This window comes from Chlamydotis macqueenii, chromosome Z, assembly GCF_036417535.1.
Source record: "Chlamydotis macqueenii isolate bChlMac1 chromosome Z, bChlMac1.mat, whole genome shotgun sequence".
In the NCBI taxonomy this organism is placed as follows: domain Eukaryota; kingdom Metazoa; phylum Chordata; class Aves; order Otidiformes; family Otididae; genus Chlamydotis; species Chlamydotis macqueenii.
The window spans coordinates 49,836,577-49,858,971 of record NC_141593.1 but is presented as its reverse complement, the minus strand read 5'-3'; the positions used below and the strand labels follow the sequence as shown (position 1 = coordinate 49,858,971).

The following is a 22,395-nucleotide window of genomic DNA, read 5'->3' as shown; positions in this document are numbered from 1 at the left end:
TATTTTCCTTTTTGGTTGAAGCTGTGATTTTGCATTTAGAGCTCAGTTGCATACTGAGGTGGATATCCTTCTTTACCAAGGCTCTATCTCAAGCTCACATCTGCTTCCAGAATATTGTTTTGCTATACCCTAAGCTTTAACATATGTTTTAACTTACGGTGAGAATAAATTAATCTAAATCTTGTCTGGAGGTTTGATATGTCTTCTCTTTTGCTGGAGTAATAAATAGGAAAGACCACCAGAACTTTTTTGTTCACAATAAATGAAGTTTATAGCATCTGTTACATTTCTTACATTTTTTCCCATCCCTCTACCTTTTTCTATAAATACAATGGAATAAAAAATTATTTGATATTGGTATTGCTGTCAGTGCTGTGGTACTAGACCATCCTGAGTTCCTGACATGGGAAAAAACTGCATTTTGCTTTATTCCCTCAAATAAAGCCCTGTTTAGAAATATTGTATTTTGTTAATGCAATGGAAGGAAAATTGTCATGACCTATATAAAAACCTTTTAATACAGAGGTGAGGGGCAGGAGCAATATTGTCCCCTACTTCCTCTGCTCTTGCATGAACTACAGCAAGCAGGTGATGCAAGAGTAACCGAGATTCTGCAGGAATGCACTAAGCAGTAATTTCTTGCTAATATTTCTTTTTAAAAATTCTTTGTGGATGCAACTTGCTATATAAGCATTCCATTCCTCTGAACTGGAAGACTTAAGGACAGAGTTTTGTTTAATTTCTAGACTTTCTCTGTACTTCTGGGAGAAATAAAAATTCCTACAGCAAAAAATGCTTGACCACTTCAGTTTTGATGTGAGGCATTACTTTAATATGTTTCCTTAACTAAATATTTTTTTATTAAATGTTTGAAGCAACGGTACGATATTTCTCTTCTTGGCTGCAGCACAGCTTCCCTCTGGGATATTAGGAAGGTGAAGCGTGTGTTTTGAGGGAACACTTGTTGAGAGGAAAATAAAATCACCAAGCAAAAGCCAATAGTTATGTAGCAATTGCTATTTTGACTTGAGGTTTCAGAGAATTACTCCAGAGGACATCATTTGCCAGGCATTCCCTGTAGATTGATTCTTCTGTTATTTTGAAGGCATTAAACTTCTTATTTGGAATAAATCTGCTTAAATGAGTCTTAATCTTCCTTTCCCTTTGAGATGTTTAATGCTAGGACTTTTGCAAGAGCTTTGTCAGCCGTTTAGCATTTTGTTCTTTGATTTTTTTTTTCTTTCCTTTTTTTTTTAATTGACTGGAAAGAAAATTGCACTGAAGTTCAAGGTGTATTGATGCTGTTGTGTGATGCTCATTTAAGATTTTTTCATCATAGAAACTATCTTTTCTCTGGCAGAGCTTTTATCTCAGCTATCAGGTGTGAGACGTTCTGCAGGAGGACAGCTCAACTCCTCTGGCCCTTCTGCTTCTCAGTTACAGCAGCTGCAGATGCAACTGCAATTGGAACGACAACATGCACAGGCAGCAAGACAACAACTGGAGACTGCACGCAATGCAACTAGACGCACCAATACGATTAATGTCAACGCCACTATGACACAACCTACAACAACAACCAACACATCTAACACAGAAAACAGTCAGCAAGCTATCCAGAATTCCCAGTTTCTTCTTACAAGGTAACTTGTTCTGTGTATTTACGCGTATTTACCTTTTACTATTTCTGTTTGCCTTAGTCCTGATAGCGACATGTATCTCAGTGAAACTTTGGAGGTAGGGGTCTTAACTCCACTCAGCAACTAAGTACCACACAGCTGCTCCCTAATCCTCTCCAGTGGGATGAGGGAGAGAATTGGAAGGGTATAAAAGTAAGGAAACTTGTGAGTTAAGATAAGAACAGTTTAATGATTGATGAAAAAATAAAATATTATAATAAATTGTAATGAAACTGAAAACAACAAAAAGAGAAAATGAACCCATGAAAAACAAGTGATGCAACTGCTCACCACCCGTCAGTCGACACTGAGTCTGTGTCCCTGGGCAGTGATCACGGAGCGGTACCAAGAGGAATCTCAGAAAGTAATTTCTGGATTTCTGCCTGCTGACCAATCCCCACTTACGTATTCAGCATGGCATCTATAGTATGGAATACCATTTGGCCAGTTTGGGTCAACTATACTGGCAGTATCCCTCCCAGCTTCTTGCACCGGCACGTCAGCAAAACCTGGGAAGCTGGAAAGTGTCCGTGGTCTCTTTAGCAAAAACTGATAACATCAGTATATTAATAACATTCTTCATATGCCAAATCCCATACTAAGTCCAAAACACTGGAGCTACTGAGAAGAAAATTAACTCCATCCCAGCTGAAACCAGGACAATATCCCAGACTTAACAGGTTCATTAGTTAATCATACAGAATATATTAATGGTAGATGTAGCAGTGGTCACAGACTGTGTAATATTGCTTCTTGCACATTTCTACCTTGAAAGTAAAACCAGTGATTTAATAGCCAGGAGTAGTAGTTTATAGCTGACCCAAAGGGAATTATTCTGCTTTTGGAAAGCCAACTTCAGGAGCTGGCTGCAGAAACAACCTGTGATGGTCTGTTTGCAAAAAGGAGAGTCAGTCTCACAAGTGTGCTGTACTTTTTTTGACGTGCCTAGGAACACGTTTAAAGGATTAGACATGAGTTCGGATGTCTGCAAACCATGAAGAGGAGCCTGGTTTTCAGTTCTGGCTGAACAAGTTACTTGTGACTCCAGGACTTCCTGATCGTTCATCAAGTCTGTAGCCAACATAGTGCACTTTGTTTGCATTTGTAACATCTTTTCAAACCTACTGTTTGTCTGCTCCTAAGTAATAGGTAAACATTAGTTGCTGCATCTGAACTTCAAGAGGAACAAAAGGAGTATTTCTTAAGTCACTTGTGCTTGTTTCCCCCATACTTCCAATAAAACAAGCGCATTTCCAGTTCTACAGGTATATAGACTTGAGCTCTAATGGAGAGGGAGAGAGTCAGAAGATTGTTTAATAAGAAATTAATCTTTAGTAAAAGCTGAAGGATGAACAGGGGTTTATATATTCATTATTTTAGAGACTGGATTACAAAGCAAATAAAGGGTGCTATTTATTAACAGAATCCTTATCTGGTTTAGAAACTATATTTAGATTTCAGAGTTATTTTAAAGAGGAGTCACCCCCTGTGTCATTCCAGTTCTTTAAGAAAGCAAGCTATTGACCTGAAATAAAAACATTTTCTACATCTCCCCTAATACACCCCCCACCATACATGCTTGTGTTTGTCTGGTATTGTGAAAGAGTGTGGGCATTTTAAAAGCTCTTGTGTCAAGAAACCTGGATTTGTGTCAATCCGGTTTTTATCTAAGTGCAAAATAATACCATGTGACATCTTTCAATCAGAAACTCATTATTATTTGAGAAACTTAATCAAAGTACCCGTAAGTGTCACAGGTTGTGACTTTTGAGTTGGAGCGAGCAATTTCCTTGCCTATCAGGGCATGCACTATAATGTAGAAGTGGTGGAGTGAATGTTGTATCATGCTTTGGGAATCCAAATGTGCTTTACACATGCAGTAATGTATTTTGTGTGATACGTGAACGTGGAAGTTGACCTAGGAACAAAACAGGCACATAAGGAGTGCCTAGGAAATCACAACAGCCCTCCCTAAAAGACTTGAGTAGCAGGAAACCTTGCAAATAGGGGTTTTTTAAAATTATTTTTCTCTAACTTTAGGCTCCACTTTGAATGCTGTGGTAGCAGCAGGGAAGGGGTTGTTTATTAAATGCATGCCTGTTGTACTGAGGTGTTGGAGGTTGACAGAGCTGTATGTGTTGAAGGACAAGCAAGACTATCCTGAAGGAGTGGTTTTTGAGTGTGTGTCCGTAGTGTAATCAGTGAAATGGACTTTCACCAACTGCCTGTCTTCTCTTCCCTTGCTGCTGCACAGATTGAACGATCCGAAGATGTCGGAAGCAGAGCGTCAGTCAATGGAAAGTGAACGGGCAGACTGCAGCCTGTTTGTTCAGGAGCTTCTACTGTCCACTTTGATGCGGGAAGAAAGTTCCTCCTCAGATGAGGATGAGCGGGGGGAGATTGCAGATTTTGGTGCTATGGGCTGTGTAGATATTATGCCTCTAGATGTTGCTTTAGAAAACCTAAATTTAAAAGAGAGTAATAAAGGAAACGAGCCTCCTCCACCTCCTCTTTGATGACATCCCACTTTGCAGACAATGTCCTCTGTGCTGTATTTGCCAATGAAAGTGGACAACAACTATCTTGGGTTTGTTTTGGTGATTGTAATTTCAGGTCTGTCACTCTTGTTACATTGTGTACATTCAAAAGAAAGAGAGAAAAGATATATATGATAATCATTTCCACTTAACTAATTTTTACTTCTAGCAGGTAAATGTAGGTTGCAGTGCAGAGCAAAAAGCTCTCTGTCCTGTACCTTGACATGCAAAAGGCTCTCCTAATACTCCACATTCAAACTGAAGAGGAAAAAAAATGAAAAATCTCTAATGAAGCTGCTGTGTGTATTTATGAATATTAATGAATAAAAACTGCTTGGATGGTTTACCTTAACTACTGCATGATGTTTTTTGCAGCGTGCATGAGTTTTAGTGACCTTATCATTTAAAAACTTAAATACAAGAAGTAAAACTATAAAACCCAAAGCTTTCCTGTTATTCAAAGGTTACGTGACAAAAAGGTTAATGCAGACTAGCAGTTTGTGGCCACTAAGTATCTTTTGAATAATATGTGACAGAATGACATCTTTATGTGCTGTTCCTGCACAGGATGGAAACTCTGCAGTGGAATATATTGTTGTGAGCAGGGTGTGGCGTTTTGCTGTATGTGACCATTATGTTGCCCTGTTAGCCATCACCTGAGTGTAGAGTTGAACTTCATTTTATGCATCTGTAGGAGACACACCAATCTTCCACTGCTGGAAGCTACTGCAAGGGGCTTTTGTGTGCCCTAAAATCAATGTTCACTTTTGTTTAAAGTTTTTCCTTTTTGTGGTTGTTAAAATTTTTTAATTGTTAAATACGTTTTATTCAGGTGTAGACAATTCACATATTCACTGTGTTTTTAAAAAAGCAAGTTAACCGGGATCATGTTGTTTTAGTTTAAAAAGCCTTTCACAGTCTCAATCATATTTTGAGTTATTTATGTATTTGCTTCATAGTTTGCAGAGACCTGTCAGTATCAGGAGAGCTTGAGGATTTGGATTCCCAGATTGTCAGTATATTACAATTGAATTCTTACTGCTAACTTTAGCACCTTTTATTTATTGTTTCTTCTTTTGGTTATTTTTGCTGATATAAAAAAGTTGAAAAAGCCTTTTAGTTGAATTGTGCAACCTACTTGCCTATACTGTTAACCCTCCCGCTTTGGAAAAAAAGAGTATGATGTTCTTGTGCGTAGAAGTTCATAGTAACCCCGAGACAAGGACAGAAGGGGTATGTTTGGTTTTGGTCCCCCTGCCCTGGCCTCTTTTTTTGGTGGGTTTTTTTGAATGTAAAGTTAGACTATAAAAAACAAAAGTGCACACAGCTTCTGATGAAAATTTAAACTAGGCTTATATCATAATGGTGTCTTTCCAGATCTTTTTCACCTCACCCCCACTCTTTCTCTGTATCCTTCCATCTCTGCAGCATTGCTAGTGTGTTAGACTTAATTTGCAGACTTGAACACCAGGTGGTGTTCTCAGCAGAACTGTGACGTGTATGCTAATCTGAAATAACAGCAACAAAAGAAGCAACCCATAGGTGGACGTTTAATTTCTGTTCTTTTTTTTTATTATTATTATTTATTTTTTAAATCCTCAATTCCTAATTCTTTCCACATAGAGCAGTACTTGCTTTGTTTTCTTTTAGTCTCTGCAACAGAAAATATTCCAAGGGAAACTTTACATGAGGCCTCTGGTTAGCCTGAGAGTTACCCCCAGTAGGGACTTTTTTATTGATTGTTGAGGATTTTCAAAAATTTTTCAAGCTGTAGTCTTTTCAAACACATCTGCACATTACAATAAGACACACAGTTCAATAAAGCATTTTCAAGACTGTTGTTCAGTTTATTTTCTTTGGTTTTGATGTATTATTCAGACAATTTCATTCCAGAAATTTCTGCAGCTGTCTGATTCAAACCATACAAAATCATTTCATATAGAAATCCCAGGTGCTTTACAAAAACGTATTCTAAAACCACATGCTTTTAAGTGTTGGTGAAGTATGTAGTCCTAAACTCTTCACAGGTAGGTGAATTCAAGTTTCCATAGAACAAGATCAATTTAAAATAGGCTCTTCTCAGTATGTTGTTATTTAGAATCAGTGTATGGCTGGTCTCCAGAGGACACCTGCATTGCATGACTTTCAAGCTCTACTTGCTTTGAAGGTGGTGCAAACCAGTATTGCTCATGTTTATTTAGAGACTGAATATATGCTGTCTTGGATTTAAAGGTATTCTTCACATTAACTCTTACAAATCTTCTGTTGTTTGGGGTTTTCTTTAGGTTTGGAAATAATAGGAAATGCCTGCTGGGAATGTGTTTATTCTACTAGTCAGCCAATGCCTTTTGCGGGAAATTATTTTTCCTTCACAGAGTAAGCTTTGTCAGGATAGTATTTTGGGGATGTTTTAAAACATTTGTCTTTACTTTAAAGGTGCTCTGGGCTACAATTAAAACACCCTTCAGGAACTTTGTGGGAGGATCCTTTTCCCTGTGAGAGGACAAAATAAAAACCCCACAAACAGAAAAACTCTCAAAACCACATCCCACACACAAGAACCCTGCCATTTCAGGGAAGGGAGCATTAGTACTTGGCACTTGCAAAATTCTGTATTGGACACCAGTGTGCATTTGTAAATTTCGGTGCAGCTGGTGGGAGCCCTCACAGAGGTTTGGATGCTGAGTATCTGTTCCCATGATGTGCAGGTTGGTAGCTGCGCTGGGAGGTGCCCTGGTCTGGCACGCAGCATCCCTGGTTGTTCCTGACAGTGCACCAGAGCCTCTGTCGTCTTTTAGTGTGCTGTCAGTGGAGAGCGTGCCAGCTTCCGTTCCGGCACCAGTCTTCAGTAAGGACTGACAGCCTTTCTGGGGAAGGGACAGGCAGAAGGGCATATATCCACTACTAGTATTTTATAGCATTGAATGGATACAGACTTGTTTGTTTGAAGGTGTTGGAGAGCAAGACTCCATGGAAAACTTACTTGCAATTGCACTATTCTCTGTTTTATGTCTGCTTTAATCGGGGGTCTGTTTTTTTTTCCTGTTTGGGTCAATGTCAAAGACAGACAGTTACACAGAGTGGTGTGATAATGAAAATGCATCTTAACTTCCATCCACCTTGAATTTTAGTAGTGGTTGTGGCATGTTTAGGGGGTGGGAGTGGGTTGTGTTTTGGAGTTGGGTGGTGTGAGTTTGTTTGGTTTTGGTTGGTGGTATTTGTTTAGGTGTTTGGTGGGGTTTTTTTATTTGTTTGTTTGGGGTTTTTTTGTTTGTTTGTTTTTTTCTCTCTCCTTCCTCTGCCCTTAACTCAGGAAAGGTTTGTAAGACCTTCCTTCTCAGTGTGGACTTGTGCTCCCAGGTAGCTTGTGGACACTCGCTTGGCCCATAAACCAAACATCTAGATGTGTGCACATTTTGCAGTTGTGAGACACTTGTCTGTTGGGAAGGAGTAAAGGCAGCTCTGTTACCAGCCAGAGGTGCCTTGCTGCCTCCTGGGGCTCTCGGAAGACCTGAAATGTGGAAGCAGTGGTACATTTGGTATGTGAAAACTTTTCCAGTTAAATGACTTAATCTCTCTTTCCTCTTTCTAACATACTTGCCTTAACTTCTGTCTCTGCTTTGCCAACTAAATGGGATGCCTTGCTGTTTGATGCCATTTTATTCTTTTAGCTCCTAAGGCAAAGGAACAAAGTAGTATGTGTGCGTATCACTGCTAGCAACCCCTCTGCTGTGCCATATCCTGCCCTGAAGAGCAGAGTGGTACTACCCTCAGAGGCCTTGCAGCCCATCTCCTCCAGCCTCCCTGCTTGTGCACTGCTGGCTCCTGCTTGCAGAGCACAATGGATACAAATATGCTGGGGTGTGCTTAGTTGCACAAAGGATTGCAAGAGAGGCCTATGTGCACAAAGTTTATTTGCAGCAGTGTGCTCAAAGTTGCTGAGGTGAAGGGGGAACTGTGCAGCTTCTAGCTTGTGCTTCCACCACATGTCTGTTTTAACACAGGAGTGGCTATTGCTGCCTGGAAGAACATCTACTGCACCACAAGGATTAAATGTACTTAGGATATCATGGTAAAAGTATGGTCCTTGCAGCTGTCGGGTGTGTAGGAGACGTACTAGTTCAAGACAGCAGTGCACAGTGGGGTGGGACACAGTCCACCCTCACCCCTTGCAACCCATCTTGTAGGCATAAGGAAGAGAGCAATGGTGTAGGAAAGTGGCTGTGGCCATGGCCAACTCCCACAAGAGTTCATGTGGAGGAGTTTGAGGGACAGCAAAGAGATGTGGGAGGCCAGACAAGGGAAGCTGATGTGGTTCTCAGTGCACTGGGGGTGGACGGAGGGGTTGCTGGGAAGTAAAAAAAAAAAAAAATATGTACAGCAAAAGGAAGGAGAGATTGGCAGGGGGAAAACAGCACAACAGCAGAGATGATGATGCTCAGAGGCAGGAGACACTGACATAATGACCAAGGTGAAGATGAGTGACTTCCTTCTACAGAGCAGCCCCTGAAAGACTGTGACTGGGTCGTCACACATCCTTCTCAGCTGCAGCACCATGCACTACACTCATGGGCTCAGTATCTCTTGCTGGCTGTTGTCTTCTCTTCCACAACTAACAATGTTTTTACTCACATCTGATGCTGCCTCCTTCTCCCATCTCAGATGGCAAAGCCAAAAGGAAGGACAACTGTTTCCATCCACCGTAGCAGTGATTCTTTTCACCCACCAACTTTAGCTACCTCTGTAGCTAAACTTTTATCAGCAAAAGAAAATTTTATTACTTCAGCTGCTTAGCACCTTGGCCTTTTGAGAGGTAAACCATATCAGGCCATTCTCGGTGTGATGGGGCAGCCAGTTTGGATGCTTTTCAGTAAAAGCCAGGAGGTTTGTGGTTTCTGGTGCACTCCTACTGCTGCCTACCTGCCATTCACCCTCTTTTGCACAGCCCCAGGAAACGCATTTCCAAGATGCTATTTATAATCTTAAGATTCAGACACATCTACTGACACCAAAGCTGCACAGATGTAGCTGTGCTTTGTAAAAAGACTTTTTTTTTTCCCCCGGCTCTTTTGTAGTGACTGTTTCTAAGTAAATTTAAAAGCAAGGTTTGTATTACTCAGATTAGTCCCACTCCACTGAGGTCCCTGTTAATCACTGACTGGCTGCAAATGCCCCCACCAGCTACCATCACCTCATACTGCAGAGCAGCACTTCAGGCTCAAACCAGTGACTGTAACATCAACTGTGCATTGGCCTCAGTTTATAACCAAGTACCAAATAAAGTTAAAACAAGAATTTACATTTTATATAAGCGTTTATTTACAACTTGTTTAACAACTGTACACTCTTTGTCAACTTGGAAGAGTTAAGTGTATTTGAGTGGGAAAAATATTAAACCTTTCAATTACAATGATCATTACCGAGTACTTTTTTGTCTATATACACGTATGTATATTAATACTCCTACCATGACAATCTGGTAGTTACACAATTTGTAGATGAACTGAAATGGAAAGTTAATGTTTTGACACTCTAGGAATCCATTCTTTTACAGAAAAGATATCACTGGCAACTTCACAAACAGTTACTTTGATAATTGGTCAACACTTAATTCAGGACTGTCAAACAAGCTGCTATTAAGAAAGTAAAAGAGTTTTCTATGCAGCACAAACAAAGTTAGTATATCAATCACAGACATGCTGGAGATCACCTCTGAGTTGTGAGCTTGCGATCACTTCATGACAGAGATGCTAGGCTTATCTAACTGAAGCAGCCAGCTCACTTGCTGAAAATGACTGGCTCCACCTGACATTAGTGAAATAAAACAATTTTTGTCAAGCTAAACACACTTACATACAAATGTCTTCAGGCTCAAGAACAACTGATACTTAGTCTCTAATTTGCACAGACCACTTGGAGAAATGAGGTACTGCTCAGCTTCACCTCAGGACACCTGTGCAGGCAGGTACACCAAAAAAAAAAAAAAACAACAAAAAAAAAACATAACAGATCCCCTCCTGCTCTGCACAGTGCCCTTGATTTCAGGGATCCTGCACCCAGCCTGACTTGGGACAGGGTGTGGTCCCAGCTGGAGCAGCACTTGGCAATGACAAACAAACCATGCCTTTAACATCCAACAAAAAGAAGTTGTTCTAATAACGCTTGCCCTAACACGTAAAAAGGGATCAATGGCTAGGACCTGGAAAGACGCAAATTCTTTAGCTCTCTGCTGGACTCAGTCTGATGAAAGTGCTACTGCCTCTGCTGCAGGAATACCTGAGTTGTCACCACCAGATCCTGCCTGCAGGTCACATCAGACTTCACTGTCCCAGGTCCTGGTGGACCAGGATAGACATATCCCCACCCCTGGGAGTCTTGCTTGGACTGCTTTAAGCCAGAGCACCTGGCAGCCACAGTCTTCCCGTCTGGTACAGTATCCAGATGAGAACACGCCACACACCTCTCACCAGGATCTTAATGCTTATCCTTCCCTCTCCCGCGCGGCCCTTTTAGAGTGCATTCCACAGACAACCCTGGGGAAACAGGTGGGGACATGATCTGCTTTTCCTCCAGGTCATTCTGCACAACACTACTGACACAGTGGGTATCAGGATCCCCGAGGACTGAACAGCGCACAAGGTGCAGCTCTGCCCAGCACCCCATATGACAGGCCAGGGACAAGGCACTCACTGTGTTTTGTGACCAGAAGCGACTGCAGAGACTAACAGACACAACATTTCTCCAGCATGGGGGTGCTCACGTGGAAAACAGGCCTCGTGGTTATGCTACTGCCTGAATAAGCAAAAGCATTCTTAGAGTAAGCAGAGTATATACGTGTTTATATTTTTGCAGGATTAAGATCCAAGTGAACAAGAATGGGGCTTCTCTAGAACTGAACTTAAACCAAACCACTTACAGTGCTCTTTAGACTCTGTTCAGATTTTCTGGCAAGTCCTATGGCTTAAAAGCCCCTTTCCCAATCTGTTACATACTAACTCCTATATAATAAACCTCTGAACTGACAAAATTACAGCACTCCCTCCTCTTCTGAATCTTGCCAGTACTGGATGTCCAATACAAACCAAAGATACAGTAGTACAAATGTGCAGATACTTAAGAATATTAAATAAGCAGCTTTTTAAATTAATATAGGCAGTACAAAAGCATTCTGAGTTACACTGTCTACATATATCAAATCTTATAGCTAAACTTCATAATATAAAGAAACAGGCAAGCTAGTGCAATTGGAAATTAAATATCTAAGATTGCGATAAGGATAAAAAAAAGGAAAAATAATAGTACAGGTAAAAGATAAACGACCCAAATTATAAACTGGTAAGGACAGTCTGCATAATACTGAAAGTGTAGACGGCTTTCATACTTATCTCCATTCACGTTCTCTCCTCACATTAACAGTTGTACACTGTACACAGATTGAAAAAAGTTTTGAAAGAAACCGACAACACAGCTAAAACAGAGAGAAAAATACAACACCCACAAACTACTGTGTATATACATAGTAAGGAAGCAGGCAGTGTCTGTGAACAAAATACTGCCCGGTAGTTTGCCTGGCTCGGAGATTATCAGATGAACCTCGCCTGGTTTTCTAAGGAAGATGGGATGGCCAAGCAGCAATTTATTAGTCATTTCTCCCAGTAAAACACCTCCTTCGTTCTACTTTAAAGATTCAAAGTGGATCCTTTAATGGTGCAGGTGCTGTGAAATTTTAACAGTAATCAAAAGGCATTTTTAGGAACTCATTAAGACTAGATTTTTATAGTTCAGTACACTGAAAATGTTGTAGAAGTCTGTGTGTTAATACTGTTAATCAGAATTAAATAAAGTGGACAGGTGGAAATAAAACAGAAAGTGCTCTGTCCGTTTGCAGAACGCCTCTTGTTGAGTTCTGAACACTGGATTTCCTCTCTTCTAGCCTCATAGGAGACTTTTTGTGAAGAGAAAGAGTAAATGGAAGCGGGAAATGGGAATGCCACTCCCCAGGATGGTAAGCTTCTCTGCAAGTAGATCTCCCTTTGAAATCAGATGGCCATGAGTCTTAAGTGTAGAACTGGTTAAGTTTGGTTATGTTCAGTCTGGACAGAAAAGCAAGTCATGCACTGAACAGTCCCTGTTATAATAATGCTGCAGGTCATGCAACCACATCACTGCAAATAAAAGAATAAAGAAGAAAGTTAAAAAGCAGGTAACATATTACCATAAAATCCACCCCAGAGAACACAACAGGTATTTTTCAGAGCAGTTTAGTAAGGCCATCTCTACTTAGAGTTGTGCAAATTCATGGGAAAAAACATCCTTGCCAGAGCAACTCTTCAAATTAACAGGAAGGTTCCACACTAGTAATTGGAAAAAGCAACAAAGCAGGCTTGAACAGTATCTAAATTTAGACATAATTCAGACAAATTTAAACACTTCTGAGTAAAGTCTTTCAGGGTACCACTCTAACTAGCACAGCTATGGAAAACTAAGTTCATACAGAAAAAAAAGTCTCAGGCATTCCTGCTGTCTGTGAGTACAACAGTTAAAAAACCAAAGCAATATAAAGTGAAAGGTGCCTGTCCAATATTGCATGTGGTTATATACTAAAAGACAATCAGAGTCATAATGACTGTCTGAGCCTTCAAGCTCTGAGCACCACTGAAGACTTTAAGTGTTTATGTTTCATCAAAGCTCATCCTGTGCTTGAGGTTACAACAGCATCACTGCCACACTACACTGGCAAGTTGTATTCATTGCATGCAATCCAAGAAAAGTACATCAATTCTTGTTCAAATAAGATGAGGAGGAGCCACTGGGTAGGCTAAAGAGCACATCACAATGCTGTGGAAGTGAATCTAATTTTGCAAGAGAATTGGAGAGGCTGGCATACTTCTCTGTCCTTGCTGATGCACCCTCTTTCTTGGCCAGTGTAACTGGAGAGGTGGAATGCTTTACCAACACAGCTACGGTGCTTTCAGCTTCTACAAGTAACACAAATATCCCTACACAGCTCAGCACAGCACTAACTGCTCATTCTCATTTTCGCATTGCTCTCAGTGTGACATTACAAAGAACAAAATAGCTTCACCAGACTGAAATCAAAGCATGCAAACTGTTTCTCTCCCCACTTCCCTCTCCCTAGTATTGCACTAGTCAAAAATTATTCTAAGAACAGTTCCCATGACAGGAAAATCCAGGTTAAATAGATAAGGAAGAACATTCATAACTAAACTCAAGGACTTACTGCAAAAAAAAAAAAAAAAAAAAAAAAATATCTTTCTGCTACAAGTCCTGCAGCTTGTGTATCCCTCTTTTTTTTTCCTTCTCATTCACCAACCCAGAATACTAACCATAGTTGAAAACCAAATAGAAACATAGAGACATAAATCAAATAGAATAAAAAATTTTAAAATTAACACATTCAACATATTCAAAGCAGACCTTGAGAGTGTGTTTTTAGTAATCAGTCTGTTAAGCTTGCTTGTCCCTGCTTGAGTGCATAAAATTACAGAGTTCAGGATTAATAATATGAAGATTACTGTAGTTAGTCTATAAAAAAAAATGAAAGTCCAAACTACATAAGCATGTATCTACTCTATTGTGTATAAATGAATATAGTCTACTCCTTTAGTCTCACTTGGCTATTAGTTAATTCAGACTTATTATTTAGTAGCACTTCAAGTGTCCTCTTGCACATAAACAGAAATGACACTGTAGGCTTCTCTGAGTCAACAGTACTTTTGAGAGGTCTTGTAAACTCAGGAGAGTATATTCTCTTTCAAGGATGTAACAAATTCATCTGACAGTGCTCTTTCTTGACTAGAAATTCTAATACTGTCTTTAAAAACTGCCCAGAAATTTCTTTCTTTTGGACAACTCCTCAAAATTAAGCAATGTATTTTAAAGCTACCTGTTGCGGCAGCAACAGTTCAGAAGACAACAGGGATGCAAGATGTGAGGGTAAATTCACTCAGCATAACCTGCGATTGCTTCTGCAGTGTCTTCAGATGCAGCAGATGATGTGTGACTTTCTCTGACTTCCTTCCCTTGCCAGTCCAAAACATTCCAGCTATGAATGAAGGCTTGTTGCCAGTCTGGGGGATTATTTCTTAGCATTTCCCTTCAATATTAAGTGCCTAATCTCATTAGCTCTACTTTGTTACCAGTAGTTATCCATCCCTTAAAATCTTCCTTAACTTCTCACCATCCTGTTCTGTTTTTTTTCAACACACAGAAGTGACTAGGACAACTCCAGTATACTAAAGCCACAGAAAGGACAGCATCCTTTTTCACTAACCTAGCCAACTCTGGAGGTACCTACCAACACAAGAACTTTTAATTCAGAGCACTGCTAACATAAGCAAAATCTGATGGAAAAAAACCCAAGAACCAAACAGACCAAACCCAGCCACATGTCCTCTCTGAGCAACCACTTTTTTTCCTGTTCAGTCTATGTTTAGTCCTAAGACGAACCAGGCTTTCTGTAGCCAACAATCTGCTGTCTGTAAGCAGTACTTTGTAATCACTAGAGCTACCAGAGCAATGCAGTCTACTCACTTCCAAGTCTAACACTAGATACTCTTCCCAAATATTTCTGTCAAGCTGCTGTTTTGAAGAAGCTGCCTCCAGATTTCTCAACTTCGTTACTTACTGGCATCTACTGCTAAAGTTTGTTTTTCTTTCTGCATCTATTCTATGTCTTTCTCCACGGTATTTACTTAAGATTTTTTAAAGGAGCCTTTCAACATAGCATCATCTAGAGCTGTATTAACACCACTTAGCATTTTTTTAACTCTTACAACCAGAAAAGACAAAGCAGACTATAAATTCTAAGAATTGTGGCCTCATGTCATGCTTTTAACTATTCCAAGATTTTACTGATACTGATGAATTAAAGCTTTAAAACATCTCTCGAAACCACTGATACCTCCAGGAAATAGGTTTACTCTCCCGCTTATTAATCTTTGGTGGCTGAGAACTATAATCTCTACTTTAAAAAATTTTAAATTACATAATGAATGTTATATTCAAATCCAAATTAAAAGTCTGATGGTATCACTACAACTATTTTATAACTCCATAAATATTACACCATTTGGGATTTTCTCTTAAAATTCTGATCATTTTCATGATCACCCTAATAACATGAGTATGCCAATGAAATAACAATTGGCCTTTATGTTGATTTTCTCTTCTCTTAAAGTTAGGGATAATGATTACGGATTCAAGTTCCATTTGCAGAATAAGCTATCCTGTGTCTGTGGAAAGAGTTCTTTTGCAGTATTTCAGATTTGTGCCATGCTGCAGTAGTTAATAAGTCTTCAAAGTGCTGTCAAATGACCACTTTTGTAACAATTAAAATAACCATGTTGCTCTTTCTGAAGTGTGATATTCTAACTTCATCTGATAGTAAAGGACTTATCTAATGGGAAGCAATCAATAAAATCACCACCAGACAGGAAAGGCTTCCCAGCTGTCCTGGGTTTCCCTCTACTAGCAATGCTTTTCATGTTATATGGATCAACCTCTGAGAGCCAAAGCAACAAGACAGTGGCAATAAATTTTTATCTGACAAATGGAACCAGCATTTTCAGTCTGGAACCGACACGCAATGTAAAGGAGACTGAAGGTCATGCGCTCTTTTATAGACACAGCAAACAGCAGCAGAGGAAATTCCTGATTTGCCATCAGCGCCAACTAGTTCAGAATTCTACTTCAGGACAGTCCTGCATGACCTGGGCAAGGCCTAAAAGTGAAGGTTAGAATCTGGGCCACAGTAAAGTTAACAGCAAAACTATCCCCTAGCAACTAATAGATGAGGACTTCAATAACAGCAGCTATCACAAGCTCCTACTGATCCACTGACTGCAATCGACACCAGAACAATTTGTCTGGGAAGCTGCCTTGGCTATACTGCCAAGTGTTGCTTCGATGTCCCGTAGGATTTGTCAGGTTTTCTAGAGCTCCTCAGTTGACATTCATTCATTACCTAACTCAATGAGCTGATACATTTGAAAAATGAACTTTGAGTCCTAATATTTCAATGACTCCACACAAGTAAAGTCAAGGAGAAACAGAGGACAAAGCTAGATAAAACCTCAGCATCTCCAAATGGTGCAATGAAGCTAGCAGCTGAGTCAAAATCTCCAGGGGTTGACTGTACCAGATGAAAGAAGTCTGAGGTTGTTGTGGCTGATAATGACAGCGTCTGCTTTATTCACATAGCTAAAGTCTCTAATACTTAATCAACTCCAATTAAAAGTTTGGTGGTTTGTTTTGTTTTGGGTTTTTTTTGGTTTTTTTGGTTTTTTTTTCCCTAAAAGCAGTTCCAAAAGCTCAGGTTCGGTTTCATTGTTTTTTAAGTTAATACAAAAAGCAAAATGGTGAAAGATATGCTGCTCTTCAGATTTTTTTACTTAATAGTTGCTTGCATCTGTCTCCTTCACCTTCAAACTGAAGAAATCAACCCTTATTTTTACTTATAGCCGACAGTCACTGACAAGCTTCTACTCCTTTTCTGGACTTCCAGAGGGAAGAAAGATCACAGGAGCAAGGCATTGCATCAGTCATACCAGGACATTTTCTTGATTCCTTGAAAGTGACAAAGTGGAAGTATGGCTAGGATCCTACCTAGAATCTGACATCTGCCACAAGCCAATAAATAGTATGATTTGGCTTGTGGAGATGTTCTGAATGCAAGTAAGAGTTGTTATTTGCTCCTACATCTCACAGGTATGAGATAACACATCAGTTCTTTCTCCCAGTGCAAGGCAAAAAATCAAAGCTCAGTGCTCTTGCCAATACAGATGGGATTAGGACTTCTCAGATTTGCGAGGGGACATGTGTCTGGGCTGTGTGCAGTCTGCAAGGTTCAAAGCTTTATTCATTAAATTTCTTGCTTACCTGCTCTTTACATTTAAATTGTTGTAATTAATCACCTCTTCATTTTAACAGAATGATAAAGGTATTATACTGCCAGTGTCAGCTAATACAGTTGTCCTACAGAAGGGCTTCTGAAAAGGTTTCTTTTTAAGTGCTACATTTCCTGAGATCACATTTCAGCCATAATCCAGCTATCAAACTACTTTATAGGCAACAGCCCTGAAGTATAACTACTTGGTTTAGAGGAAAAAACACCACTTGAAAGTATTTCCTGACAGAGTAACCTCTTTTAGATATTTATTTCCACAACACTGGTGAGGAAGATGCCTGCAAAAATTGCTAAACTTGGTCTGGAGATACCAAAGCCTACCAATACAATATTACTGCAAAATTCTACCTAAAACATGTGTGCAAAAACCCACAACAAGTCAGTATTGCATAGCTGAGTGCAAAAAAGACCTCCCTCATCAATCCTTGCAAAAAGTAAAAATGTTGGGCAAGAATAAAAATCTCTATAAAATTAGTAAAATTCAGGTACTGTTTTGCTTCATAAGAAATAGAAAAATTAGCCACATTCAGGACAGTCTTCCTCCAAACCACTAACTAGAAGAAAATCAAGTGGTGAAAATGGAAATATTTTCCAATTTCCAAATCTATAGAAAACGTCAACACATCAAGACAATTAAACCCACTAAAAATCATCCAAGAAGCTGATGAGTGAATAGTCTCATATGTTAGGGAACTGAGGAAAAGGAAAAGCTACTTGCACATGTCAAAATACTAAGGACTTTAAAATTGCCAAATCCTTTTAAATTTTCTTGACAGCTTGCACATACCACTTATTATTTAGGATCATGATAAAGCAGTAATAGGAATATTCACGGTTAATTCTTTCACGCACAATTAATATAGAATTTCTGGTGCTCCTTACATGGATAGAAAGCCACAGAACACTTGCAGAAGCATTACTGCTATCTCAAGTGACATCAGAACAGGACAAGATTACCATTTTCTTATTTCCAATGAGATAATAAAAAGCATCTTGTAGCCATTATATAGTTAACTTATTTTACAACAAACAAACAGTGTGCACTAGTCATTTATTTTCCTTTGCACTGAAGTGGAACAAATTAGATTATTTTAGTTTTCACAGCACTTGGAAAATACATGTTATGATCCAAGTGGTTACGTGTTGCTATAAAGAAAATGGGAAACCTTAATATTCTTTTCTGATGAATGTCTGATCAGATATGCTAACAACCTAACTCCACTGAAGTCTATAAAGTGGACTGCACACACAACCTTTAAGACCAAAACTAAGCTTCAGCACTGAACAATGAAAATACTAATCCATTTAACTGTTATCTTTTATTGGCATTAATTAAAATCTCTCAGAAAGATTATTCTAGGCAGATCCTCAGCACAGTGCTCAGGAATGTACTCTCGTGAACTCTTCAGCTGCTTTAACAGCTCCAGCTCTGCCCTGGAGAATCTTTGTCTTTAATCTCAATCTGTAGGGGTTTGGTTTTTTTGTAGCATATCAGGAGAGGATATAGCATTGGTTTAATAATTATCACTATAATTTTGATGTAAATAGTCTTTGTTGTCTAATGTACTGAGAGAATTCTCTTTTACAGGTTTTTTTTCTTCTTATATTCTTTTATTACTGAAGATAACACAAATAGACAGCATTCTCTGATAGCTCATCTATATATGTGTTTATTCCCTGAAGTCACACTCTGAGCTCTTTTTCTTAATACCACACTATTTCCAAAGCCACGTAACAAGCAAGGAAAATAAAGCTGAACCCTTTCAATAAAGAAGCTGTTCTTGTGAGAGAGAGGTTTAATGATGTTCACCACCTGCATTCATCCACACCCAAAGATTAAGAATTGATGTACGCAGCAAATAATAGAAGTAAAACACTGAAGAACAAGGAATGTTCTGATGATTACCATTAGAAGACAGAACAAATTACTTACTGCAACTGGATAGCAACAGACTATATTTCTGTAAGTTTGCAGTATTTTTTTAGATTTTTATATTCAACACAAATTCTGGGAAATACCAGAATTTCTACAAGTTTGCATATTTTCAAAAGACAAAATGCTTGTTCAATCTTGCCTAACAATTACTATGAGCAACAATAAAGCACAGATTCAGTATTAGTCTTGTTTTGCTCTTTGATGCTATATGATGATGCTATATATTTTCAAAGGGAACTATAGAAAATAATTCAGTGTCTTATCTTAAGGCAAAAGAAAGAACAACGAGAACCACAAGGCAGAAGTTAAAAGCCAACAACCACTAAGAAGAAAAAGAAGCCATGAGAGACAGGGAAGCAAAAGCTAAAAACAAGGCTTCTAATCAGCATTTGTTCATCTCCTAACAGTCAGGAGCATTTGCCTGTCATCAAAATTTTGGACGCAAAATGGTCTAACAAATGTTAAAATAATAAAAGCAACTGAACGCAGATTGTGTTCAACTTATTTTAGATCTGCACCTAATTAATAGCAACAGAAAAATAAATTATTAGACAAAATTAAGAGACAAAACTTCCCATTAAGGTCCTAGTATTTCTGGCTTTTACAAACAGGCTTTGGCAGTTTGGTAACGGACAGAGCCAGCCAGATTAAAATAAAAATGGAGCTTTAGGTATTCTTAGGTTCTTTCTCTGGGTAATATAAAATGCTGTAATCTCAAACAAGAATATCATAATACTCCCTCAGAGAAGTGATCTTATTTGCTTCTGTTCACACATGGCAGGCAGTAAAGAGTTCTTCAAATAACTAGAATGGATTGCACAGTAAGATCACTAAAAGACATCCCACACATATGCTAGATAATACATATGACTTCTTGCTCCTTTAGTCTTCTGTATCTCAGTAAGAGCCAGCAAAACCAGTATCACCTCACTGAGCTAAATTGTCATAAACTTCCTTTACTTTGTTACCCTTTTGCACACAAGATGCTTCCACTGTATTATCTAATCTTGCAAGATTAGCCCAGATGTGTCATATGTTGAGTAAGTAAAGAGAATATTTAGAAAATCACTTTTTTTTTTCCAAATGTGAGGAATAAAAGACAAACCTATATGCAGTTAATAGACTTCAGCATCTGTTTTTGTATTACTGGGGGGGGGAAAAAAAATAAATCAGAACTGATAATTTTGTTCAGACACATACTGAATGCATTTCTTAGCCTAGATTAAAACAGATTATGTACTTGAGGATAAAACAGAACCTAGAACTGTCATTCACCTGTTCCTTACTCTGATGAAGGTGTGCCTGTTTACATTCTCCTTTGCTCATTGCACCCAAGTTGCGAATTAATATAGACCTTCAGATGATTAATAAATGCTAGTATGTCTTTTTTCTAAAGGGATTTATGAAAAAAAGTCTTCACTTGGGAGGGCATTAAAATAAGGCAAAAGAAAAATCTATAAAACAGATTAGGGGTCCAAACAGTCTCTAAATGATAAATGTTCAAAACTGAATCGCCACGAGATTTGCGTATATGAAACTTTCAATTAATACTCAGGTCCTCTGTGTTCATCAATTCTTTCAAAAAATGATAGGGAGAGCATAGAATTACTCAGGGAAAAAGTAGAACTTTGTAGGAACAGAATCTAAATCAATAGTAAGGACCACCATTCACTCCACTAATCAACATGAAGGTGCTACAATGAGTGATGTACAATTAACCAGCTACACACTAATAAGGCAGTACAACAAATCACAGCCAGTTTTCAATAAAGTCAGCAACAAACTCACCTGAAGGCACTGGTACCATTAGTAAGGCAACTGATACAATTATACCCTGAATCAACATATTAAAAGCAAGCCTTTTAGTAGGGGATGAAACTGGAATACATTAACATCAACAATATTAACTGGGGCCTTGATCCATTATGTACTGTTCATCCACAATTATAAAACCTTAAAACAAATGTCCTTTTTAAATGGATGATGCCATAGCATATTAGAGCATTCTGAATCTTTCTCAATCTTTTTATAATCTATATTAAGCATACAATTGATTAAGAAGAGTAGAAGAAACCATTCGAAAATATTCAGCTCTGCAACAGAGAAAACACCGCAGGTAGGAGATTTTAAAAAAGAAAAATATTTTTTTTTACCATTGGTAAGTTTTTTTTAGTAGCAAATATATTTCACAATGACATTATATACTAATTTTGCATTTCTGTAATGAGTTTTCAGCATTTTTTTTTTGAAGCAACAGGTTAGGACATGAAATAAAAAGCCTAATTTCCCTTTGAGCAAAGACAATCTTATAAAGCATAACAACTCATACGGGCACAAACGTATCAGCTGTGACAGGAAATTCACATTGTTACACAGCCCGTATCAGGCTTTTCATAAGAGACCAGGCTTCATACAAATAAGACTTTGTTATTATACAGCACTCCTCTAGATGTTTTGAAAACTTTGGCACATTCAAAAAATGGAGAGGGGGAGAGAGGGGGAGAGAGAGAGAGAGAGAGAGGTGGACTCCAAAAAATATAAGCCAAGGGCATTACAGAACAATGAAAACCATAATAAAACCCTTTCCTGAACTGTAAAATAATAGCAGTAATAAGGAAGAAAGAGAAAGGATGCTGGCTGATTTTCCTTGAATGTTGTCACTTGCAACAGAAGTGGCCTGGATGACAGGGCAGTTTTCTTTCTAAGGGCAAGGCTTCTCTACCTTGCTGTTGCTGGCTGGACATGACCAGGGTAAGATCTCCTTGTGCTCGTGGCTTGCCTTTGTCTAGCCAGGAAGGACTGTCCTGAGCCTGTACTAGCCAGTCTATCTTCTGCTGCCTTTTTATGCAGAGTCATTCCCTGTGAATAAAGAGAAACTTCTCAGTGAATACCATCACATAACACCGTAACACCCAACAACTTGATACTCATTTACATTTTGTTTGTTATCTCATTCTTCACAAACACCAAGCTATTTTGAATTTCAAACATGACGCATGCTATTTTCAAGGATAAAGCTAAGATATCCTTCCTAATTATTTGTGTGCGGTTTTTTTCCCCCATCATTGTCCAGGTTTGGAGTATCAGTTCAGAAGCAAGTCTGCCAATGTCCCAGATCTGAGTGAACACATGGTAACTGGACAAGTCTTTTCAAAAGTGCTTCCCCTCCCCACCCTGGTCCCCTTTAGCATGCTCAGTTAGACTTCTGAAAATAATTATTGTCATCCTCTGAAAATACCAGCTCACGTGGCAGGAGCACATCTTGAGAGAAAGTATGTTTTCAGCAAGAGTAAATCCAAGAGGAAATGAGGGAAG

General features: G+C 38.8%; 2 protein-coding genes across 6 annotated transcripts in view; one reads left to right on the top strand and one right to left on the bottom strand.

The window, feature by feature from the left end:
- Window positions 1–4,568, top strand: part of LOC104479257 (E3 ubiquitin-protein ligase KCMF1) — a 55,325-nt gene extending 50,757 nt beyond the window's left edge. Inside the window, exons 6-7 of the mRNA XM_086771234.1 lie at window positions 1,361–1,643; window positions 3,934–4,568. Of these exons, the coding sequence (XP_086627360.1) occupies window positions 1,361–1,643; window positions 3,934–4,195 (545 nt within the window). The 3' untranslated portion in view covers window positions 4,196–4,568. The remainder of the gene's footprint in view (window positions 1–1,360; window positions 1,644–3,933) is intronic.
- A 4,943-nt stretch (window positions 4,569–9,511) lies between these two features.
- HOOK3 (hook microtubule tethering protein 3) overlaps window positions 9,512–22,395 on the bottom strand; it is a 101,251-nt gene continuing 88,367 nt past the window's right edge. For 3 of the 5 annotated variants that reach the window (XM_086771227.1, XM_086771230.1, XM_086771231.1), the window contains 2 exons: window positions 21,803–21,939; window positions 9,512–12,381 (listed from right to left, as the gene is read on the bottom strand). In XM_086771227.1, the coding sequence (XP_086627353.1) occupies window positions 12,366–12,381; window positions 21,803–21,939 (153 nt within the window). In that variant the 3' untranslated portion in view covers window positions 9,512–12,365. Of the gene's footprint in view, window positions 21,940–22,395 lie in introns of all 5 variants that reach the window. The other 2 variants (XM_086771228.1, XM_086771229.1) reach the window with 2 other exon arrangements.